General features: G+C 31.4%; 1 protein-coding gene across 2 annotated transcripts in view; it reads left to right on the top strand.

Annotated features, from left to right (window-relative positions):
* LOC129980931 (uncharacterized) overlaps positions 1 to 27,151 on the top strand; it is a 259,342-nt gene that overhangs the window by 216,323 nt on the left and 15,868 nt on the right. For both annotated transcript variants that reach the window (XM_056091431.1, XM_056091432.1), the window contains exons 8-13: positions 618 to 993; positions 2,570 to 2,864; positions 5,518 to 5,615; positions 7,999 to 9,352; positions 20,224 to 21,062; positions 24,593 to 24,863. In XM_056091431.1, coding sequence (XP_055947406.1) covers positions 618 to 993; positions 2,570 to 2,864; positions 5,518 to 5,615; positions 7,999 to 9,352; positions 20,224 to 21,062; positions 24,593 to 24,863 — 3,233 coding nt within the window. The remainder of the gene's footprint in view (positions 1 to 617; positions 994 to 2,569; positions 2,865 to 5,517; positions 5,616 to 7,998; positions 9,353 to 20,223; positions 21,063 to 24,592; positions 24,864 to 27,151) is intronic.

Raw genomic sequence — 27,151 nt, 5'->3', positions numbered from 1 at the left:
CACCAAAGAACCGTCGTGTAAGGGGGTTTGTTGCACGTTAAATCTGTCATGCTAAACGTCCCCCCGCTGGTGTGGTCTAGAAAGGGGGGTGCCAGCTCAGGTGTCGTCCTCGTCATCTGACCGCGGTTCAAAATTACGAGGTCCGTCCCAAAATAGCCCTAGTGTTGCTTTACAACGGGACGTTAAATATAACTAAACAAACAAGCCTCTAACGGAAGTTTGGAGAGGAGATAAGGTGCCATCTCAGTTGTCTTCCTCGTCGCCTCACCTAGGCTGAAAATTATTGAAGACGTCCCAAAAAACTTTAGTAATGCGTCAAAGCAAAACATTAGTTTAATTAAACTAAAGTAAAAATAAAATTCTAGCCACTCGTTTCGCTCGCTGTCTTGCCCAGTGTTCACAATTTTTATGCAAATGTAGGGGAAGATAGATCATAATACCTTTATTAGAAAGTCTCAGAGGAGATTTCGGAGACAATTCTAACTAGTTTAAATTGTAATTTAATCAAAAATGTAGCAAATTATTATAGTTTTATTTGAATTTACATATTTATATGACATATTAAAATAAATATTATTCTTGATACATTTTTGTTTTGTTTTGCTTTGTTTTATCAGGCCATGACGAAACTTTTAAAACAGTGTTGAAGACTTTCCTGGAATCGCAAGCCAGTTTCTCCCGACTCCAGTGGCTATTCTCTTGGATGCCACCCTTCAGCAAACTTGACTCTTTCGGCAGCGCCCTCAACAATAAACAGATATTTTCCTTGTCCCCATTCCCATCTGAAATATTTGCTTTCGAAGACTATTGGCGAAGGCTTGGCGACACGGCTTCCACGTATGATGCCAACGATCGTTTCTTCATGGAGTACGCCATGTTCCAGAAGAACTGCAGAATCGCCAGTTACAGAAGCTCAACTTATAATAATATTGCCATGTGTGAAAATTTGGTCCTCAAAGAATCACCGACGGACAAGTTGATGAGAACTGCTAGGTAATTTATTTAATTAATTTTAACATGTTTTGTAAATTGAGATTGAAAAAAACTGCAGACCATGAACACAGTAGCAGCTAAAATACAAATCAAATATAACAACTTCATGCTGTGAAACGTTTTTCTGTATTCGCAGCACTAGGTTGTTGCATAAGTATATCACGAAAACTTCGATTTGGCGTATTGGCATATAATTTGGGGATTCCATACCAATTGAAAGCGATATTGGCGCCAAATCTAGCCAATTTTGCTGTTAATCCTACAGAAAAGACACAGTTTTGAGAAGATTTTGATAAAATTTATAAATATGTATAATATGATGTTTATTATAAGTAACTTTTTAAGACTTCGGTAAGTTGTAGAGACTTCAAAGTAAAAACTTTCTCATTAGATTTTCTCAGTTCATGATTTTATTAATTCATTTTGTTAAATGGATAAATAGTTTCATGTGGCAATTGTCTTTCCCCTTTTCTTTTTAACAATCAAACGATAAATATTCTTTTTATGGTGTGTATTTACATGTGGGATGATTTTTTTTAAATCTTATAAAATATTTATATTTTAATAAATTTTTGCATAAAATCAATTAAGGAAATGCAATTTATACAAAAAATATATCAATTAAACACCAAAAGGGTTTTTTAAAAGGGGAAGAAATGGATTTTTTAGCAAATAGAGTAATCTAGATAAAGTAAATACCTTCGACTAATATAAAAATTTATAATTTTTATCAAATTATTTGTTAAAATTTTGCAGATACTTAAGAAAAATATTACTCGTTCTGAATAGAGAAAAACGCGACGTTTAACAAATAGGCTGTATTTTTTTATCAAATTTTTAATTATTGGAATTTTAATATGCAACATAAAATTTTCACTTTTTCACATTATGTAGCATTAAAACAATTGTAAAATATTTTTAAATTAACAGATTGCATATTCAGAAACTGCTGATCATATTGAGAAATTACTATATGAAATTTGAACAAAAAAATGTGCATTAAACTAGAATTTAAGAAATTTTTTCCGCGTGAATTTTTTTTAAGAATTTAGAATTAAAGAAAATTACATTTGAAGATTTAAAGATAGCATTAAAACATGAGATAAGAAAATAATAAAAAAATTAGTATATCTTCCCGAAAGCTGAACGCAGAACAAGATCCTAACAGTTTTGTAAAGAAAATAATATATTTAAGTATCATCTGTATAAATTTATAATAATATTATTTTTAATAATCTTACTCAGAGATTAAGATTGTTAACGAGCAATAATTTCGATATTTTTGCCAAAGATCGGCTTTTCAACATAATCATATCCCTAAAAAAATTTCTTTAAAATGTAAACAAGGCTTAAAAGGTTACAACACACTCAGCTAAGTTTAATGATGCAAGTAGAAAATTGACATGCACTGTTATATTTGCCTTGTGATTGTGACGTTACGTGAACTGATTCCATTAATCAAATTATTATATATAATTTTTATTAATTTTATTATTTTTTGGAATATTCAGGCAACTAACAAAATCGTAATTACCAATCCTCTGCGCTTTTAGCCATTATTTTTGTTTATTTCTAGGTTTTTACCTGCTTTGCACTCCCTCTATACTTTTGCCCATGCGTACCGCAAAGCGTGGAGGGACAAATGCAAGGACGTGCCGGGGATGTGCTTAAATCTGAAGCGCATGACGAGGCGAGAATTCGTAGAGATGTATCTCGAACCCCTGGAATTCGAGCACAGCCCTCAAGATCGAAGTCCACAAGGTGTGCACGGACAAAAGACAAGTCTCGGAGCAAGTGGGGAAATGGAAGGAATGCAATTGGCTCTAAATACATTCTCGTTTTCGCAGACTGATGGACTGCAGTTTAAACAGGTAATATATTTATTTTACAAAAAGTTAATTTGTAATTAATTAACAAAAATTTAATTGGTTGAGTATGGGGCATTCCAATTCTAATATGTATGTGTCCAAGTTGCTATAGGCAACATTTTAGCGTAACATGCGCTAATCTATAGACAGACACCCTTAATAAGAACTCATTCAAACTTGGATACACCAGCGTAGAAAAAATGTATGTATTGTGTTTCTGGAGGACATTTGTTTTTTTCCTTTTAGATGAGATATTTGCCCATATACGTTAATACTCTTACGAATCTGTAATGTTGCGTCCCAGCACAATTAGTTCCATCGTAGGAAAGACCATTTTACAATCAGCTCTATTGGATGCTGGTCAGATACTGGATTAGTGACCTCCGAACTTGGCAACAAACTTGATAATCACTTGGCGACAAAATGGTTGCTATTAAAATCTTTTAGAATAAGACCAATAGGAGGCGAGTTACACTTGATTGTTCGAGAACCTTCTCTGCCCTGCTCCAAAAACAATAAAAGGGTGGCAATCCAAGTCGAAGACAATCGAATAGAGTCGTATTGTGAGTCAACAACGAATTAGTTGTATCATTCCAGCGAAGCGCAAGCTTTGAGTGAAGCTTAAGCGATTTGTATATTCAGCCGAGCAGGCAGTCTTGGAGATAAGCACTGAAGCAGATTGGAGTCGTTTATGGAGTATCCAGTCTTATAGTAGTTAGTCGGCAGTTGGATACACCTACAGCGAGGAAATAGTGGATAATTGCAGGCTTTTGGAGAGACTTTTATGAAGATCTACGTGGATTCCCTCATTTTACTGAATTCTGCCTGGCCACTTTGTGTGCTGTAGTTATTGTTTACTACCGATTACTACTTGCAGGCTACTGCTTGTTGTAAATGCTGTTGTGTGTTGCTTATGCGTGACCTGGCTGTGTATTCTTGTCTTCGTCTTAATAAATGCCTTTATTTGTTATTGAGGCATACACCCGCTACAGCGAAGCCGTTCCAATTTAAAGGAATTTTTATCCGTAAGAATACGCTCGACACTTGGATTAGACAGACGCATTGCCAACGTCAACAGAGTGTGTCGCATCACTGTGAACATCACTGTCACATTTCATTTCTTAATAACATGGAATTTACTTTTTTTTTAGGTTTATAGCTTATTTTTAAAATATCTTACTGCTTTATTTTGAATATCTTATTAAAAAAAGCTACTAGAGTATAAGTTAAATAATTATTGAACTTTCTTGAAAGTGCTTAGTTTCATTTAATTGCGATTTTTAAATACTCTTCAGCGCAACTGCAGCTGTTTCTGTTACAATTTATGCTATTATTTCTTGAACTGATCCTTTATATTGTTCCATCAAAAAAGAAAACGAAAATTTTGAACTGTCTCAAATTCGATAGATAAGCTCTTCAAATATATCGGGCAACGATATCTTGCTCTACGATCACTTATAGAAGAACCTCACTGCACTCTCGAAATCGAACAAAAGTCTTCTTGTCCCTTATGCTGAATCTGAAAAATTTCGAAAAAGCAAAAGGAAATACCATTTGGAATGATAAGCGTCCACATTTCCGTGCTCATGAAAGTAAAAAAAAAATGCCTTATGTTATAACAACTGCATTATTGTTTTTAATCTGAAATTGTTAAGATTCACCAATTCTGCTTTGTAGTTTTAATATTAAATTTTAAATTACGAGATCATAAAAAAAGAAATTATGTATTCGGTTTGTCTGTATATATATTTTTAAATTTCTGCACTGTTAACTTTTAACACTATTTTAAATATTAATTTCACTTTAGATGCTATACATGTTTCAAAATTTCAAATTAAAATTTTTTTAATTCCTTCGGTTTTACGCTGCAAGACATTTCTCCCATACCTGTAAATTCCAGACAATTACTGGCCTTTACATTATTCTATTTTTAACTTAATTTAGTAACAAATTTATTCTTCTGTTTTATACTCGGATTGTCAGGAAAAATTGATATATTTATATTACTAAAATTCTCCCTAATTTTCTTTTAAACTTTTCAGAGAAGATGAAACTGCTGAATCCCGTTACGATATAAGTTATTCAAAATGAAAATTAAATTTAATTAAATACTGATAAGAGAACTTAAAAAAAAAGATTATTTATTTTACTTTAGCACATTATTAAATTTAAAAATTAAAATACAGGTATAATACATTTTTGTATTCTGATAATATTTTCTGATGAAAACATTTATATACATTAATGCAAGTTATACAGTATACTATTTCAAGTTAAATATAAAACACAAACACAATTTAATTCTTTATATTTCCTATCTTTCTACCACCCACTCTTTTATCCACCATCTTTGATCAATCTATTTTCTAACAAAAATAAAGCATGTTTCAAACATTTCTTTAGATCTAACAAACAACTATTGCACCTTTTGAATAGTTAAACAAATTTTATTCCACAATTTCAAAAAAAATTGCGGTACATAATAAAGATTTAAACAAACGATACATTTGTTAAATTTCTTTCCAGGCAAACATTCACTTCGAAACCACTCGAACACGAGCGCCGTCTTTCTTTCTTTCTTCTTATAGAATTATTTAAATATATGCGTTATCTTGAAAGGCGAAATAAATTCGAACATCAAACTGTTTCTTTTCAGGTCTTAGCATATGATTCTAAAGAAGCTAAAGTATTGGATGCCTCTTTCCGCTACATCCCCTCGGCATGCCCTAAAGGAGGGTGCAAAGACTGTATAAGGTATTCATTCGTTATCTCTTAAATTTGCTCTTTTTGAAATCGCATCAAATGTTGCCTATTTCACTGTCTGTGGTTCATAAATATTCAAATATAGCGTGGGATGGTTATCTGTAAAAATTTAGAAGCATTTTTTTTATTTTTTTTTTTTATTGTGACTACAGAAATACAAATAAGTTATGTGGAAGTGTGATTATAGTAGGGGAAGTGGGAGATGGTTAGCAACGTTGAGATGAGCAAATATAAGATACAGTAAAAGTCGTTTAAATTGATGGCGCATGACCAAAAACAGTTGCATAGGACTTCATGGATATTAAATGCAGCTATTTTATCACTTCGAAAGAACTAGGGGGGGGGGGTGATAGTTTTATATTTTCATAACTAACTTTTTGTGAAGAAGTATGCTACCAGTTATGTTACACAACTTATTTTATGACCGACGAAGATAAAAAATAAAATTAATGGAATTCAATTTTAGTCTTTAGAATAAGGAAGTCGAAAATAGTTTTCCTTTATAATTCTACTGTGAACTGTTGTACTGATTAATCATAAAAGATTTCACTGGGTTGTAAAACTATTTTATTGCAGGTAAACATTCATTTTATTCCCAACAGTTGACAAACTCCAGAGAAGGAGTTTTACCCTTGAGCAACTCATACATTTGAGTTAATAGTTAACTTAAATATATATTTGTTTATCTTAAGATATTAAATTTTTCAAACTTTACCTGTACGGTAAGAAATAATATTTAACACTCCATATTATTTTATGGGATAAATCTAAAACTCATTCTAATTATTTTTAATTAAAGAGCAGATATCTTTAATGTTTAAACCTTTCTAGGGCCGTTGGGAAGTATGCTTCCCACCAAATTTATCAATCTTTGTATGAAATTATGTAGGTTGACATAAGTTCTGACAAATTTTTTTAGGAAGTCAGAAACTTAGATGCTTCAGTTCTTTATCTCAGACAAAATGATGTGTCTTGATTTGTTAATTATTAATGAACCAAATTAATTAATGAGTCAAATTAAATTTATCTAATAAGCTAAATGAATCCCTTTTCTTATTCTAATTTCAAGCCTAAAAATATTTTAACATAATATGACTAGAAAAAAATGGCCCTTTAAAGGGTTAAATCAAAATTTGATATACATATAATTTCAAATGATTAAATACTATTTGAATATTGACAGGAATTTTTTTCTTCCAATTTAAGAAACATTTTATCTTTTCCAAAGACTTATAGATAGATATCTAGCAATAAAGAATTTTTGAAGCAGATACAAAATATTACATTGAAAAATTATTCAAATATGATTGTTAGAATGCTCTTTTATGAAAAGATAGGCTAAGCAATTATTTAATTATATTGTGATTATTTGAATGACAATGAAGCTTGTTAAAATGAAGGATTTTTTAGATTATTGTGCTAATAATTCAGAAAAGATAAACTGAGATTTTACTTAGGTGATATACAAATAATTTATCTTAATAAAATAATTTTAATTAATAATTATTTGCGATTATTTTCATTTTAAAGTTTTTTTTCTCTCTTTAAATTGACGAAAGTCGTGACGGAAAATAAATGACTTTTTTGTGTGTATTTTATTTTGTTTTAATAATATCGGCAGGTTGTCCAAATGCCATTATTTAACATTCTACTTAAGTATTAAAAGTTTTCTTTCTTAAAAGCAAAATTTGATTTATTTTCTTTGAAAGTTAAATTGTCAAGTAGTAAAATGAATTATCTAGAAGCACAAACTCTCAAAAGTAGATTTTCTTATTTTGAATTTATAACAACTAAATGCTTAAAATTGTAAAAATTTCATTAAATCATAATGGACTTGGTGGAATCTCAGATATCATTTAATATGTAATCATAAGTTAACAAATATTAAAAATTCTTAAAACAAAGATCTAGATTATAAAACTATGAAAATATTTTCATGGCACTAATATATATATATATATATATATATATATATATATATATATATATATATATATATATATATATATATATATATATATATATATATATATATATATAATATATAGTGATTGGTATATAAGTTCTGTGGGTTTGAAAATTCAATGATTTTCTGCCCAAAAACCTGTATCAGCCCATACGAAAGGAAAAATATTTACTCATGGAGTATTTACACAATCAATAAGAAAAAGGTTAATGATGTTTAATGTTAGCTGCAAAAAACGCTTTGATTAAATGGATAAATTATATTATATTACTTTTACATTCTCTGTGAAAATCACTAAAAATTTATTTACAAAAAAAAACTTAAAAATAAAAGGTGCTATATAGTTTTCTTTACTCTTGAATTTAAAGAGTATATTCATATTTTTCTTTTTGTTTTTTTTCTTTTCAGCGTTCGTCAATCACGATTTGAAGATCCTTACATCGGGATGCCTTCGATTACTGATTATGTCACCGCTAATCAGTCAGATGATATTTCAATTCCAGTTCTTTTACCAATCCACAAATCCGGCCAAAATCCTTTAGAATGCAGCGAAGAAATCAACCCACAAGCTGTTCAGGACTTGGAAGCAGCATTATGGACCGTCGACCAGATCAATAGAGACACAGAATTCCTGCCAGAAATTCGACTCAGCGTCGTTGTAGTGGATACCTGCTCAACACCCGTCCAGATCACCCAGAAACTGTCCAACTACCTCTTGGACACTAAAAAGAAAGACTTGGAGGATTTTAGTTCAGACTTGGCGTTTGTTATTGACGGTTCGCCTGAAGAACTCGCGGCAGCTTCATCTATAATAACACCCCTTAATGTTACAGCCATTTCGATTGCCGATTCCATCCTTCAAAAAGGTATGAATAAACACCATCTACAGGTGGCTATACCTTTCGAAAAGAAGACAAAGGCAACAGTTGATATTTTGCAATACCTTGGTTGGAATTACGTGATCGCAATACATGACAGTGACCGTCGGAGCAACATTATGTTGGAAACTTTCAAGTCATACATTAAAGAGAGTGAAATCTGTATAGCTGTTGAGTTGACAACATCGACTGTAGCCTCAGATGTTGAGATAGACAATCTTGTTAAACAGGTGGTCTCTGCCAAGAACAAAGGTGCCAGAGCTGTGGTGATGTGGACCAATGAGAAAAGCACCAGAGCGTTCTTAAAAGGTGTTCACAGAGCTGTGATGGCTGGTCAAATAAGCAGAGGAGACCTGGTGATCATATCCAGTGGAGATTGGATAGTCAACTTACAGTCTTTCAAGGAATTTGAAAACGAAGCTACTGGAGTAATAGTATTGAAAACTCAACAAGGTGAAGTTGAGGACTTTGCCACATATTACCAGAGACTACATCCCGATAGTAACAGACGAAATCCTTGGTTCCATGAACTTTGGGAGCAAAGGAGAGAGTGCACAGATCGCACCTGTGATACTCATAGTTCGCCAGTTGAGTATGCGCCATCTTCAAGTACTGTGAATATGATTCAAGGTTTGTTGGCGATATCAGCTGGACTGGCAAGGTTGAGGAATGAACTTTGTCATCCAGAACCGGGTTTGTGCCCGAAAATGCTTCAGACTCCACAACTGCGTGAGCATTTGTTCAATTACATTCGAGAAACGGCTTCGTCAAGGCTGGACGCCAAAGGAGAAATGTTCGCTTTCACCAAACAGGGGTATGGAAACTTGCCCATAGAAATCTTTAATTTTAGAAGAGCTGCTGGCAAGAACTTTGTGTACCAAAAGGTGAGTGATTTAATACATTTTAAAAGAACCCAATTTATTGGCTTCATTTGTTTTTGGTATTCTCAGTATTAGTTTTTTTCAATCGATATATTGCATTTGTTAATATTAATTTTTAATTTATTTATACGCCTTTATTCGTTTTAAGTTTGTCAAGGTGCAACTTTTTAAAAGTAGTTTGTGACGTAGTAGAGTTTTAAAAGTTTCCACACCTGTGTGCTCTATGAGAATGCACTATTTTAATCTTTTCAAAACTTGATTTTCAGTTAATCGATTGATACTCGTGGGCGCATGATTTCATACTTGTGGCACCATCTATTAGCGAATTTGAAAATCATTGATTTCAAAAGACCATAATTTTGAGATGTGCATTGATTTTAAGTGTTTTTTTTTTTAAGGTAAAAATAAAGCTATGTGGGGAAATCCTGTTACAAACTGGTGGTTTAAAATAGTGTAATACCAATACTTTTTTTTGTGGTAGGTTTGTTTCTCGTTGGAAGAACGATGCATTTTTAGAAGCTATACAAAATTCATTTTTGTAATCTTCATAAGAATTAAAACGAGAATTTCTTCTTCGCAAGAATTAAAGCGAACAATTCTTTACGAAATATTCTCTTAGAAATGAAGGAAATTAATTTAGACAAACCATATGCCATCTATTGAAAAAAACACTTAATACATAGAGAATGAGGCTTGTATGATTTCTTTAAATAGGTTTCGCTACACGAGACAATTGTTTTCGTTCTATAAAATCACTTTGATTCTTTTTGCGTGCTGTTTTTGCTTCAGTGTTTGGTTCTGTTTCGTCAATTTGATATTTCTTCGTTTTTAAACTTTTTCCTCTACTCTAGATGCTATTCATGTTCCAAATCAAAAGTTCCCTTTTTTATTGAATCGATACTCATATGCTGAAATCTCAGGAACTTAATCACCTTATGTTTCTGATAGCATTCGTTGACTCTCAACACAAATTGTTTTCAGAAGAAAACGTTTTTCTTAAAAGGCAAAACTACCCACAAACTTTGTTTTGTTGCCTCAAGATTCGACATATTTAAATGATGCCTTTTACACTTAGCAGAATATTCTATCAGTACAAAATACCCAACAATATGGTTACGATATCTTTACGACATTTGCTGTTATTCAAAATATCGGATAACCTCGTGGAGATATCGTACAATATATTGTGCTAATTAGGTAACACTTACTAAAGCCACGTGATAATGCTTTGATATGAAGTTAACAACAATACGACCTAATGCGTTTTAATGCTGAATATATATTTTCTTGCAAATATATTTTTTCTTTAAATTAATACACCTTCCCGATATGTGTAGGAATTAATTATATATTAAAGACTAAAAAGCAGCAATACTTTTTAATACATTAATAAAAGTATGTTTTTAAAAATTATTTTTAATAAATATATTCTTCTGCTTTATTTACAATTTCCCTTTTTAATTTTACATTTAATTAAAAAATTATTTTAATTATCAATCATCTCTATGTAATTAAGAAAACAAAATTATATTTTTAATGAAATAATTTTTTATTGATATGAATTTAAAATGAAGCATTTACTAATAATAAAATAATTAGTATTCTTTTTTTTTTCCTGCTCCAGTTTCAGTTTAGCATTGAACACATCATTTTAACCGCAGACTTTTAAATTTCAAATAATCCAAAATTGCTAACTGTTAACTGTTTGGTAATCAAAATTCTTTTTTACAAACTTTGCATTTAAAAATGCATATGTTAATTCACCACTAAAAGAAATAAATGATTTGATTCATTTTTATACAGTAATAAATATTTTAACTACTGTATTTTATTATTCAAAGTAATGCTTAATAAATCATTCATCGTTTTGATTTTTATTTAATAGAAAGACAGTTATATTATTTCGCCTTTTTTCAATAAGTGATAATCAGTTCTCAATTTTTTTTATAATAAGCTTTATTTTTTATCTAAAAAGTTTATTTTTAGAATCAAACATTTGTAACAAATAAGGATTAAATTTCTTTCTAATTCCTAAAAACCGTTTTTATTCTTCCTATTAGAAATAGCTTTAAATCTTCTAATGCTCTGTTCTATATTATCCGTTATTGGCAATGGATACGTAACTGACTCCAAGCTGAATCCGTGCCAAGATTCTATTCTGAAGTCTGTCGAAGTTCCATAAGTGCTTATCCGTTCCAATAATAGTTCAGTTCCGAAGGCTAGTTTGATGCATTAAACTGTCATTCAGAGCAGATGTCGCTAATGGCTGTTACTGATTTCCCAAAATTTTGCATGACAAAACCGATTCTGTATTGTTCAAAACAATATCCCAATAGTGGCTTCCCGCTATTTAACCTGAAATACTTGAATTGAAAAAGAATTTATGAAGCATATTTTTATAGACTTTTATTTAACTGGACTTGTTTCATGTCTGTAAAGAAAGAATTTTAATCGTTTCTTTTTTTTCACTTACTTTCTGATATACTTGGATTTTGAAGCTCGGTACTTTAGTGTGTTCTGGATAAAAACATATTTCTATTTTTTTGAACTGTAATGTTTTGAGTTTATTTTATTGCATTTATACTTTCATTTGCATTACATTAATTTTTTATTAGATTGCGGCTGATACCCGGTGTTTCTGAATCAGGTTGATACTGATACTAATTATCCTGATCCTTTTGCACTCGAAACAATTAACCCTCCTGCTGCTTATCTCGCGATTACCGCGATTATTGGCAATCAGTCCATTTTCTATTGCATCCCGCTTTTTTAGCAATTTAGGGTGTTTATTTTTACGTTTACAGATTTTTATTATATATTATTATCATGCAACATATAGTATCAGTTCACTTTGCTTGAAAAATATTTTAACTTATTTGGAAACATCGTTTTAAAAAATTACGCAGTTAGAGGGTTAATAACTGATTCTTTTCCTATCGGAATGAAACTGAATACTGAGTGAGTATCGGCTCTCGCTCTTGCGTCAGGAAATACTGATACATATATGACTCCGAATTGGATATCACTTCTTCGGAAAGGATATTGATGACGATGTGCCAGCGGTCTTGGTTTTGACAGTGATTGACGAATGCGTGATAAGAGGAGGGGCTTTGTTGATACTGTATAAGGGAAGTCGAGTATTCTTCAGTGATATGTGCACCGTTACATGGAGTAGAAGGTATTAATGACTCGGGATGAAATATATATACACATGCTCGCCGAAGTAAGATGCGAACCAGTATATATATTCGTTTTGATAGTATCATCCTATTAAAAGCGAATAAAGTCGAAGAGATTACCAGTCGTTATCAATCAAAGCTCAAAAAATTGTTACTGAGTACCTGATATTCTTAATCTATACCAGGTTGTGTACCTGATACAAAGTGATATAATATCAGCCAATCCTATTGTGCTGTCAATTTTGAAATGCTTTTTGCTGTTAGTTGACTAAAAATTGAATACTTATTGAAATTAGTAAAAAATTTGCAATTTTTAATAATTTGATTATTATTATGTTTATTCAAATTAATTAGTATTCAATTACTGAAATTATTTTTTAAAATATTATTTCAGTATTAAAATTGTTTATACTAAATTTAATTAAATTTTAAATTTTTTAATAATTTTTAAATTTTTTATTATTAAAATTGTTTATTGCTTAATCATCTAAATTATTAATTTTTTTATTTATATTATTTCACAAGCATTTTATCAATGATAAGGATTCCTTTTTTTTACTTGTCAGCTATCTAATCTGACGCATGCGCTTATTTCGACAAAATAGGGGTGAGAAGAAAAATGAAAGGAGAAGATGTTTACCTTTAACCACTTTTAAATAAATTCCGGAAAGGCGTATATCCTTCCGAGTCTCACCCCATAGTGAGATAGAACTGTCGAAAAATATTCGTTCCAGGAAACTGAAACGAGTAGTACTTTGTGTGTATCTGATACAAAGTACCATGCTGATACAGTATCACCCAACCCTTAATAGTGTTACGAATCTGTGATGCGGCTTCCCAGCATAGTTGGTTCCATAGGAGGTCCCAGAGCTTGGCGACAAACTTGGCGAATTTAGCGCCAAAATAGATTATACCCGAAACATCGAGAATTTTCCCGATCCGTCCAGTAGGAGCCGAGATACGCCTCGAACGTTTCTGATTGGTTGAGAGGCTTCTAGCCCCGCCTCCTGAGACCTATAAAAGGAGCTGCCGGGGTCGTCGTGAATTGAGTAGAGTAGTCGAGATCGACGGTGAAGAACCGATCTTCCAGGAATAAGCGGAGTCAAGCTAGTGCTGAACTAAGCTGTGCGCTACTGTCTGCAGTAGAGTCTTGTTGTATGCTGCACGTCTCGGCTGAAGATAATCGTCTTCTGTGCTGTATTTAGGTGTCGTCTTTGTGCTGTCCTGTGTGTCTTCGTGTAAATAAACGTTGTTGTTTCATTTTCTACTGCCGCTTGCTGATTGAGCGTTCTCCACACCATATAACTTCCACTATCCAAACGAACCCCGGAAATGTCGTAACAATAGTAATACTTTTTTTTAAATATTTATATCGTTTTCAGAAATTAATCATCAATTAAATGATTAATTTTGTAAAATGGCGCAACCTGTACGCCATTGGACAACAATACTTTTCAAAATGTAATATGCAAATTGATATAGGTACTAACATATGGATATACTGCAAATGACATCGCCTATAATAAATCTAAAGAAAAAAAAATCCATTTCTTGAATTAATTATTCTTATTGAAGACTTTAAAATAGAAAATGTCTTTAAGAAATGAGAAGAGATTCTAGCATTTAGATTACTAACAAAGTTTCGCCTTAAAAATTGTCTTTATTACATTAGCATTACGAATACAAATATTTCATTGTATAAAACCGTCACATAACCAATTCTGCTAACCCTGATAATATTAATCCCTTTTTAATATCTTATCCCACAATAATTATCGGCAGACTCACTAATCTGCTGATCCATACACTTCAACAATACTTTAGTCCATTCCGCATGAAAATCTATAACTCATATCAAATTCTAAAAAAACTTGTTTCCTCAAAAATATTATCTTTACATTTAAGGAACACAAGTATGGATACCCTCCCCCTCTTTCTTCTTTACTCCCCCCCCCCTTCCGGTCCTCGTTATACTAAGCAAATCCCTCGGAAAGGCGCCCTAACTTACTTTACTGCTCAATATACATTTCTCACTTTCTTGAGGCGTGAACTCCCCACATAAATTCCCCCTCCAATCCTTTAAGAGATATTTTATTAACAGTCGATCCTGACTCCTAAAACTGCAATCCTAGTTCGATTACGACCCACTTCTGTCCTGGGACTGAGCGTATAATTTCCGCTTACATAGTTTTCTATGAGTTCCCATAAATTCTTTTATTGCTTACGAGATATATGTTCCTTCCTGGGATGAAGGCAGTTGTTTTAAGTTAAAGTCCCAGGCCCTTTATTCCACTTTGGGAAAATGTTTATGAAAAAAATATATAGGTAGAAGTGTATCGCTATGCTGAGAATTATGCCTAGATCTGTCGGGAATATATAAACAATTGTGCGATTTTAGATATTTATTCATTGTTTTTTTTTTTGGGGGGGGGGGTGTCAGAAGGGATGTTTTTAATACAATGGTGTTTCCATTATGTTTATGATATCATTTTTTTTTATGCGAGTCATATAAGTTAAAGGAACTTTAAAGAACGTTGTAAATAAATAAATTTTATTTTTGCTGTGAATATCTATTTCAATTTTCATATCAAAAGAGAATATATGATACATGGATGATTATTAGATATAATTTTGCTAATCGAAGCTTTCAGGAAATAAATAATTTCTACTCTCGACGTCGTAGTAAACCACATTCATTTCAACTTTGCTTTGAATAGAATTGGATGAAAAATCAATTTTTATTTACTAAGCTGGTTCCTTGCACTTCAGACTGCATACTCCATGAGATTCTTTGATTGAAGATGGGTCTCGTAATTTTGAAATCAATTTTTATTTACTAAGCTGGTTCCTTGCACTTCAGACTGCATACACCATGAGATTCTTTGATTGAAGATGGGTCTCGTAATTTTGAAATCAATTTTTATTTACTAAGCTGGTTCCTTGCACTTCAGACTGCATACTCCATGAGATTCTTTGATTGAAGATGGGTCTCGTAATTTTAAAATCAATTTTTATTTACTCAGCTGGTTCCTTGCACTTCAGACTGCATAGTCCATGAGATTCTTTGATTGAAGATGGGTCTCGTAATTTTAAAATCAATTTTTTATTTACTCAGCTGGTTCCTTGCACTTCAGACTGCATACTCCATGAGATTCTTTGATTGAAGATGGGTCTCGTACTTTTGAAATCAATTTTTTATTTACTCAGCTGGTTCCTTGCACTTCAGACTGCATACTCCATGAGATTCTTTGATTGAAGATGGGTCTCGTACTTTTGAAATCAATTTTTTATTTACTCAGCTGGTTCCTTGCACTTCAGACTGCATACTCCATGAGATTCTTTGATTGAAGATGGGTCTCGTACTTTTGAAATCAATTTTTTATTTACTCAGCTGGTTCCTTGCACTTCAGACTGCATACTCCATGAGATTCTTTGATTGAAGATGGGTCTCGTACTTTTGAAATCAATTTTTTATTTACTCAGCTGGTTCCTTGCACTTCAGACTGCATACTCCATGAGATTCTTTGATTGAAGATGGGTCTCGTACTTTTGAAATCAATTTTTTATTTACTCAGCTGGTTCCTTGCACTTCAGACTGCATACTCCATGAGATTCTTTGATTGAAGATGGGTCTCGTACTTTTGAAATCAATTTTTTATTTACTCAGCTGGTTCCTTGCACTTCAGACTGCATACTCCATGAGATTCTTTGATTGAAGATGGGTCTCGTACTTTTGAAATCAATTTTTTATTTACTCAGCTGGTTCCTTGCACTTCAGACTGCATACTCCATGAGATTCTTTGATTGAAGATGGGTCTCGTACTTTTGAAATCAATTTTTTATTTACTCAGCTGGTTCCTTGCACTTCAGACTGCATACTCCATGAGATTCTTTGATTGAAGATGGGTCTCGTACTTTTGAAATCAATTTTTTATTTACTCAGCTGGTTCCTTGCACTTCAGACTGCATACTCCATGAGATTCTTTGATTGAAGATGGGTCTCGTACTTTTAAAATCAATTTTTTATTTACTCAGCTGGTTCCTTGCACTTCAGACTGCATACTCCATGAGATTCTTTGATTGAAGATGGGTCTCGTACTTTTGAAATCAATTTTTTATTTACTCAGCTGGTTCCTTGCACTTCAGACTGCATACTCCATGAGATTCTTTGATTGAAGATGGGTCTCGTACTTTTGAAATCAATTTTTTATTTACTCAGCTGGTTCCTTGCACTTCAGACTGCATACTCCATGAGATTCTTTGATTGAAGATGGGTCTCGTACTTTTGAAATCAATTTTTTATTTACTCAGCTGGTTCCTTGCACTTCAGACTGCATACTCCATGAGATTCTTTGATTGAAGATGGGTCTCGTACTTTTGAAATCAATTTTTTATTTACTCAGCTGGTTCCTTGCACTTCAGACTGCATACTCCATGAGATTCTTTGATTGAAGATGGGTCTCGTACTTTTGAAATCAATTTTTTATTTACTCAGCTGGTTCCTTGCACTTCAGACTGCATACTCCATGAGATTCTTTGATTGAAGATGGGTCTCGTACTTTTGAAATCAATTTTTTATTTACTCAGCTGGTTCCTTGCACTTCAGACTGCATACTCCATGAGATTCTTTGATTGAAGATGGGTCTCGTACTTTTGAAATCAATTTTTTATTTACTCAGCTGGTTCCTTGCACTTCAGACTGCATACTCCATGAGATTCTTTGATTGAAGATGGGTCTCGTACTTTTGAAATCAATTTTTTATTTACTCAGCTGGTTCCTTGCACTTCAGACTGCATACTCCATGAGATTCTTTGATTGAAGATGGGTCTCGTACTTTTGAAATCAATTTTTATTTACTCAGCTGGTTCCTTGCACTTCAGACTGCATACTCCATGAGATTCTTTGCTTGAAGATGGGTCTCGTAATTTTGAAATATCCCAGATAGCAGTTAAACTATTTGAGCTTCACCATACCACATTGTTTTCAAGGTGACAGAAGGCTCTTAACCGTTCCTAATGACTTTGGGATTGGGCAGAACATTTTTTTTAATCAATATATGATTGTGAAAGTTCGAAGATTGCCTCTATTTTCTTCTCCATTTTAAATCTTTTCCATTTATCACTTTTGTCTTTAGTTTTCCGTAGTTAAAATTTTTAGTCCGTTGTTTTTATTTCTAGTTAAAACATAAAATTTTTTTTCAATTTTTTGCTTTTAATATTTATTTTAGGTTTAGTACTAAACTTAATTTTATTTATTTAAGCGAGATTTCTCTTTGGTTTTCCTAATGTTAGAATTAAAAGAAATTTCTCATTAAGCATTATAATCTCAGTGTCCGTTTTTATTTAATATCTTAAGTACTGAACTCATTTTCCTTTTAACAATCTTGTAATACTACAAACATCATTTATTCCTACTAAGGCTGCATTCGCTGATTTTTTCCCCATTAGAATTAAATACTCTCAAGATTTAATCCATGTGCATGCAGAGTCTTTTTATTTAAAAGATTAAAATTTACCTTTGAAATACTTCATTAGATCGATAAGATTAGAGTTACCTGAGTTTTTTGCTTCAGAGATAAGTGCTTACCTTTTTCTAATTAAAAGCAACGTATCTTAAATCTTACTAATAACTCTTCCTAATTGGAAATTTTACAATCTCAGTAGAGATTTTTTTTCTTTTATATAGTTGAAAGAGATTTTTTTTAATAGTGCTTACAACGAATTTATGCTAATTGCTAAAAAGCGAAAGATTTCTTTAATACTTCATTTGTAACAATTTAATGAATCATTGTTGCAGTAAATTAGCAGCGTATTATGTTGCCTTATTACCGTGTCTTTTTTTTTTTTTTTTTTTTTTTTTTTTTTTTTTTTTCATTTTTAAAGCTGCTTTTGGCGATCAGTTTGTCCCTTTGGCATATTGGTTTTCTAGTCTGTTAAACTATTAATATGCAATGTATTTATTTAAAATCTCACCGTTTTATTTGTTAAGATTGAAAAATATGAATTTAATGGAATCTCTGTACATTAAATTAAGATGCATATATTCTGAAAAAAAAAATAACGGAAATGCAACTCTTACTTCGGAATAAATGCCCAATGAAAAAAATTCTTTTTTCTTAATTTTAATATTGATGAAAGCACACGGCTGAATGATTTGATGCAATAATGAAATTAATTTTAATTTCATCATAAAAAAAATCATTGTTGGTGAGAGTGTCTTAAAACTAAATTTTAAAAATTTATAAAAATTAGAGAACATTTATATGGAAATGAAATTCATGTAGAAGAAATTATCAACCAAATAATTCTTATAAACAACAGAAGGGAATTCCAATGGGAACAGCTTTTTCAAGTGCTTTAACCAATATTTTCCTACATTATTACGAGAAAATTATTAAATATATTTTAATAAACGGTTTGAGATATATTGATGATTCACTTTTATTAAACATAGATATGTTAATGTTGGATTGTTGTCCATACGATTTACGTTTAACTGTAACGAACAAAAGTTAACACAAAGCTACCTATCTAGATTTAAAAATAGAAATTTCTAATGGAAAAACTTTCTTAGGTATTTACGATAAAATGGATAAATATAACTTCAGAGTAATTAAACTTAGTAATTACCATTCTAATTTAAACTCTAAAATTTTAAAGAATTTGATTTTCTCATAATTTAATTGGATTAAAAAAATTTGTAATAACATTTCTTATATTGAAGCTAATCGTACTAAAAACTTAACTTTTATGATTTTCCCCAAAATTTTTGAAAAATAGAAATCTTAATAAGAGAAGTTTTATCTCTTTTCTAACATATATTCTATTTTTTTAACAACTAAAGGCTGTAAAAAAAATAAAAAAAAAGTTGCTTTCTAGTTTATTCTCTTTGGTTTTTCAACTCAATAGATGGCGCTGAAATCGTTCAATTTATTTCTCATTGTGGCGAGGCACTTTGACCAAACGTTGTATTCGTATTTTGCTTTAAACGCGGGAAAGTAGAATTTAGTTTAATATTATGGTCTGCAATGCTAGATTTAATTTTATTCATAAAAGGTTTTGGAGTATTTATTTTCAAACTATATGTTCTTTGCTTTCATATTTTATTGATGTTTTTTATTTATTGGTTTTAATGGAGTTTAGTTTGATTCAATTTTGTTATAGTCTTGTTTAGATTTGAATATTGAAATAATATTTTGCTTATTATTATTATGTAATTTATTGTCTTTGATTTATTGTTATTAATTCTTAGCTTCAAAAACCTCAATTTCATGGGATTTTCGGGTCACGAGGGGTCAATACTTGAACGAAAGTCAGACCCCTCACAGAAAAAAATTCCTGGTTTGAATCCCTACCTGAGAATGACCCTTTAAAAAGTTTTCGGACCGGATTCATTACTTCCTTCCTTTTTATTCCATTTAATTTATTTTTGCATTTAAACTTAATATTTATTTCTAATTTGGGTAGTATTATCATATTGATTTATAATTCATAGAATTAATGTTTTTTTCTCAACTTTTTTTTTTACAAATAGACAAGTAATTTGATTTTAATCGATCTATCTGAACCCCCACCCCACCCCCAACTTTGGTTTAGTAACCCTTGGAAATTCGCAACTGATGAAGAAATGAAATTTTATGTGTTTTTAAATAAAATATAAGAAGATATTCTAATTGTATTTAATTCATATTTCAGGTCGGAACCTACGACACTCATCTGAACAACCTAGCTGAAATCGTCGTGTATAATTCCGACGGCGAAGAGATCACCGTGGACAAAATGACGTCCGAGTGCCTGTCCGACTGCGGTGTGTGCGAGAAACGGCCAACTGATTTTGTCATTTTAGACTCAAAGGATCACTTGTATTTGGCAACGTCGGTGGACATCCACGACTCATCTTCCAATCCTCTAACCTGCGGTTCAACAGTCACGACCTCAGGACTCCAGACCCTGGAAGCCTTCCTGTGGGCCCTGGACCAAATCAATAGTAATCCTCAGATTTTGCCTGGCATCAATCTAGGGGCCATTATCTTCGACACCTGCAGCAGTAAGGAAAAGGCGGCTCGGGATGTTGCCAACTTCTTCAGCAGTTCCCTGTCTTCCACTGCTCCGATGCACAAGTTGCCCAGCGTGAACCAGATTTTGGGGCTCGTGGCCACGCAGACTGATAATGTGATTCAACCCATTATCGACGTGGCGATGCCGTTTAAGATGATGACCCTGGCACCGAGGGTTACATCCACCAGTTTCAACGATATGCAGAAATACCCTTCACTTCTTAGGCCATCCCTACCCAACGACATAAGGGCTGGAGCACTTGTTGATATGCTGAAACACTTCAAGTGGGATTATGTTTCTGTTTTGTATTCGGACGTGGCTTGGAAGGAAATGGATCTCTTCAAGTCTTTCAAGGTCAAGGCACAGGCAAGAGAAGTGACTTTTGCTGTGGAAGAGAAGATATCTCCGTCTTTCCCCAAGGCGGCTATGAAAATTTTAATTAGTAAACTGCAGGACAAGCAAAAAGAAGGCGCAAGGTAAAATTTTGCTATTTTAAATTCGGAGTTTTGGTTCATTTAATTGTTTTAAACTTAGAATTAATAATTAACCATTATTGCCCTACATCCTACTTACAGAATAATGAAATTTCGCTTTTTTGGTTAAATTAAACTCATTCTATTGTTGTTGTTTTTACTGTTTTGTCTAAGAAGTCAATATATATTCTTATATTCCTATAAACTTTTCAACAAACAAATATTTTGCTAGAATTTGAGATCAAGGCATTGTCATTTTAAAAACTCAATTTAAATTCTAAAATATTCTTTATTTTTATATATATTTTGCAATATTTTAAAGAATTTTTTAATATATATCGAAAAAAAAGTTTTTATATTGAGTTTTTACCGACTTTTTAATAATTGTTTTTAGATTTTTTTTTTTTTTTGTATAATTTGAACTTATTTTATTGTAATTTAATGTTTGCATTTCAACATAATTTATAAGAAATATATTGAAATATATACTTTAAATTAAGTATACATTGATAGTAAAATTACATATAAATTTATAGGAATATTGTGAAGAAAAAAAATGTCTCTCGGGACTCTTAACAATTAACTATGGAAGCAGAAAACCATTTTTTTTTTCTACCCATTTGATTTATAAGTTAAACGATTTGGAAATTTCAAAATTTAACTATAGAATATTCATATTTAATTGTATTATTTCTCATGTTTTCATATAATTTCAAGAAAAAAAATTAAAAAGTCATAAAGAAATATAAATTGGATATTTTTCAAAAACTTAAAAATCTGTATTTTACTCCGCGCAGGATTCCGAATTTAAAAATTGGTCAGAATTTACAAAACGTATATTAATTTACAGAAAAATTTTCAATTTTCATGTTATACATTTTTTTATAAAACTTTTTGAAATAAAGATTTTTAAAATCTAATTTTTAAAAAAATTTTAAGAAAAGATTCTAATTAAAATTTTTGTAAATTATTTTATTTGAATTGATGTATTAGTCAAAGAAGAACTCGTTTTGAGCATGTGCATTAAATTTCAAATTAATTGGCTCAGTGGTTATTGAAATATCCTGCGCACAAGTTTCCTTTTTTAGTTTTAAGAAAAATGACATTAAAGTTAAAAAATAATAATAAAAGAGAATTTGAATACAATTATATATATATATATATATTAAAAAGCCTCAGAATCAGAAGAAATACCTTTAGTTAGCGTAAACTGTTACTTTTGTTTTATAAAACTTTTTGAGAAAATTATTTTTAAAATATTTTTTTTAAAAAAAATTGATATTTTAAGGAAAATTTAATTGAAATTCAATTTAAAAAAATTTCTATCAATAATTTATCTAAAAATTGATGTATAAGTCACAGAGGAATTTATTTTGAGCATGTGCATGGAATTTTATATTAGTAGGATATGCAGTGTTTAAGAAGGGTATGTAGTGTTAATAGAATATGTAGTTAGAACAGGGTTCTTTTCTTTTTTTTTTTTTTTTTTTTTTTTTTTGAGAAAAATGACATTAAAGTAAAAAATAGTAAAAAAAGAATTTGAGCAAAGTAATGCATATTAAAAACCACCAAAAGCGTAGGCATTGCTCCTAGTTAGCTTAAATTGTTCTATTTCTTTTAAAATTTTAAAGTTTTTTTCTTTGTCCTTATTATGCATTAAAGAATGTTGCGGTTGTATGTCATCTGACATTCTGGCAGAGAAAGTTTCTGTTAATATTTAATCGGTGTTGTTATAGTTTTTTTTTTCTTCTCGATAACTCTGGGAGTTTTGATAGTATCGTTAAAATTTTCGTACCAAAATGTTCAGAAAAGATGTATAACATATATTTTCAAAAAAAAAAAAAAAACTGAAAAATTTAAAGCTTAAGAATCCTGAAGCCCCTTAAGTATTATTTAATGTTTGAAATTTACTAATCTTTTATACTTTATTCTCATGAAAACTGAACTATTACACCATATGCTCTGTACAGTTTTTTAAAATCTAAAAGTATGTTATACGTTTTTTTGAACTACGGTTTTAAAAAATTTATAAAGTTTTATACAATCCCTTACTTTATGAAGATACATATTATTAGGGTGTCCCATTAGTTTCTTTCCTATTTCTAGTATGAAATGAATACACAATATTTACTGTTTAAGATATTTTTTATTTTGTTATATAACAACCCTTTTGATCTATTACCTTCTTCCATTTCTCAGGACGCCTCATTATGCTTTCTTTCCAAAATTGTGTTTTGGACAAGAAATAATCCTCGAGGTGCGCGTTTATTTCACTGATGGTTTTAAAGAGCTTATCGCGATGAGAATTTTTTTAAGAACAGAAAGAAGTAATCAGATGGAGCGAGTTCTGGAGAGTATGCAGGATGCTGTAAAACATCCCAATCAAACTGTAAGAGTTTCTCTCTTACGATTAATGCAATATGTAGGCTCGCAATGTCATGATGAAAAACAACGTCTCGTCGTTTCAGTAACTCTGGTCGTTTTTTTGCTATGGCAGCTTTCAAAAATTTATTGTTTCACCTTGAGAAAGGAGCTCGTAGAAAATTACACCTTTCCAATTCCACCAAATGGACAAAAGAACTTTTTTGGTTTGTAGACCCGGCTTGAGGTATATTAGACTCTGGCACGACTGAAACCGATGACATAGACGGCTAATAGATAAGCCTGTATGTTTGCACAAGCAGAGCCAGATTAAGGCCATTCATAGCTCGATATGAAAGATAATTATTGGGATAATAATTGCATTTTTATATGTATTTAGATATTAATCAAAACTGTATTCTATAGTAGATAAAATTGAGTGTAATGTCCTTTAATTTTGTATCAGCAAGGACAGTTTTATGGTGTTTTTATTTTTATTTCTTTTTCTTTATCAACGTTCATTTATGTCAAAGTCTTTGTATAAATTGTCTGAACATTAGTTCCTAATTATTTCTATCATCTAATAGCATAATAAAACTCAACATTTTCAGACTGCTTTTTTTTTTAATTTTCTCGTACACGGAATTTGCAACCTCGAACCAAGACTTCAAAAGACGTTTTAGACCCCCTGTTTTCGGAAATTATATTTTTGAAATATGTTTGTCTGTCTGTCTGTCTGTAAACAAGATACTTCAAAAACGCTTTGATCTAAAAAAGATGAAATTTGATATAATTATATGATCTCTACTCCAAATCAGTACACTTTACATCATACAAACTCTGAACGAAATCCGTTCAGACGAAGTCTATTCTGCTCTGCTGTCTGAATTTTTGATAATAAATTCATTTTGTTCTCCACTCTTCTTTTTTTTTTATGGCCCACTGGAAGTTCAAAAGAAATTCCCCTTGTATAATATTTTTTGTAAATTAGCATTTCATTTATACTCAATTATGTGGGCATCAAATTTGATCTTTTGTATAACCGAAGTACAATTGAAATTATGACAACATTCACCAAACATATATGTATTTTACACTGATGAAAACCCTTTTATAATGTACCATATATTCTACAAGTAGTATTTATACCTGAAAATGTTCTCTACTTTCAGAGTTATCGTGTTGTTCCTCAACAATAATGATTCATCAGAGTTGTTTGCGGCCGTCAGAGAAGAGCTGGACGCCGGTCGAATGGAAATCGGAGATTTCGTATGGGTCACTTTCGAAAGTATGGATGCTTTCCACAAGTACCCTCTGGTGTCATTAGGAGCCGTGATGATGCAGCCTGGATATTCTACAGTCTTTCCCTTCAAGCAATACTTCAGCAGCCTCAATCCGAAAAATAATTCTCGCAATCCTTGGTTCAGAGACTACTGGGAGCAGGTATCTATCTATCTTTAACCCAGTTTTAAATAATATCTGTAGTCGGGTTGTCAGTTGTCCTGAAATTGCATTCAACAATTCATTGGCTACTTTCTACAAAAAGTGAACATTACATCACTGACTTTACTAAAAAACATTAATGAGGTTATCCCATGGACTGTTTCTTCTGTAAATGAATTGGGGGAGGGGGTGGATAGGGAGGAGTTCCCATGGGACATTAGGTTTTTCTTCCTCCTTTACCTGGTATTTTTCGGCATTCGATTTTACAAACCTTTTCTTATAGTCATTTAACCACCCCATTTATCCTACTGACTGTCTTTGTCTATCTCTATTCTTTGGCCATTAGAGCACAAGACTACAACAAACACTCCATTTACCCGATTCTTTTTGTAACAGTTTGTTTCTGTTATTTTTATTTATTTCTATTCCTTTTATTGTACGCGTTATATATTTGCTTTCTTGGCATTAATTTCTTATTATTCTTTTTATTGTTTACCTTTTCTAAGCGTTCGTTTAGTAACAAAGAATTACCTTCAGACCTTGTATATATCTTCCCTAAGTCCCAATGCGACGATGGAACTTTTTTTTTTCGGCTGTAGAGTTATTTTTCTAATGTGTCCCCCAACGGGCACGGCTTGTTTTTTCTTTTCCTGCAAGTCCCGTGCCACTAAATTAGAATCTCAACGATTCTAGTTGCTGGACCATGCGATGGTGTTTAAATATGTAAGATGCTTTATATTGCTTATTGCAATTATTTAAGACTGTGATTTTTTCAGGTTTTGGATCTATTTTGGTAAAGTTTTTAAGTTAAGTAATTCAAAAATGCTTTTAACGTTACAATTCTAGGAAAATTTTGGATTTAATATTCTTCAAAATCTACCTTTTCACTAATTTTGTGCATTTTCCATTTAAACTCTATTATTTAATCTGACTGGAGTTTTTATTTAAATAAACTTTCGTTCACACTACCCCACCTCCCCTCCCCACCACACACACACACATCTACCATTTGGGACCACGTGAATTAATTTTGCAGTTGTAAAAATTTTGACAGCATATTATGTTAACGCACCTAGGCGAAATGGTGGTGAGGAACCATCCATGATTTTCTTATGTTCTTCAAATCAGTTTTGAAACTTGTTGAGTTGACCAACTAGATAGGTTCATTGGTATGATTTTATCTTAGCAAATTAATAAGAAAAATTCCAGAGAATAATAGCTTTCAATTTCAATGTAAATAAGTTAATCTCATGGACAGTATTCTTTTCTTGCCGCATTTGGCGACCAGCTTGTTCACCAGGTAAATTAATCTGTTAACTGGGTATGATGAAATATTTCAATGCAAAACGAATTGAATATGAGTTAATTACCCGGTTAAGAGGTTAATTAAGTTAATTGCAATCGAATATTTTATGCATGATACGATGTTTTTAATTGCTTCAACGGAACATTTTGAAGCGTTCTATAGTAAGAGGCATTATCCTTGTTATTTTAATAACCTTATACCTGTTTTTATCGTGCCATGAAATATCATAATGGAATAAAATCCTAAGGCATCATAGTGCTGTTATTAAGCATGATTGCCGTTTTTTTTTTTTCCCCTATTTTTCAACTTTTGTGGTACCGTAGTTTCTTCTCCTTACTCTTTATGTAAATTTCACAAACCTTTCTCCTTCGCTTTCAACTACGGGAAAAGATCAAGCAATTAAACAATAAAAAGACTTTTGAAAACTGTTGCAACTATAAAGTTTATTGTTGAAAGTCAAACAAAACAATTTTTTTTATCTCCAAAATTCATGGAAAGCGTACATGAGAATTAAAATAGTATCTTTGAAGTTTGCAATTTTTTTAAAATTTTAAAACCATGGAAAAATTAGTTATTTGCAGTAATATTTTCTCTGGTTATCGAGAGAACACGTCAAAATCTGAATTTTTTAATTAATTAAAGTTGTAATCAAAGGTTAAAAAATCGCTCCTGAGTGAAAGTAAATGAGTGATTAACTCATCTACTTCCTCCCTCTAAAGTAAATCTGTACCAGTTAGGTCAAGTAGTCTACTCTGCAGAGTTCCAATGTTCGTGTACTCATTATTTTGTATAATTTGTAGATATTACCAGAAAGAAATATTTTTATATTGTATAAAAATTGCAATAAAATTGACCATTGCTACATTGCTTGCCAATAATGCAACGCTGACATAAAAAATAACATCATTAATGCTAAAACATTGATTTTAAATGTATACCTAGTTTTACCACACCCGTCAAATTTACGGGGTTTTGATCATCG

This window comes from Argiope bruennichi, chromosome 8 (assembly GCF_947563725.1).
Source record: "Argiope bruennichi chromosome 8, qqArgBrue1.1, whole genome shotgun sequence".
NCBI lineage: Eukaryota > Metazoa > Arthropoda > Arachnida > Araneae > Araneidae > Argiope > Argiope bruennichi.
The sequence above is the reverse complement of the archived record's forward strand: the minus strand, read 5'-3'. Positions and strand labels throughout refer to the sequence as shown.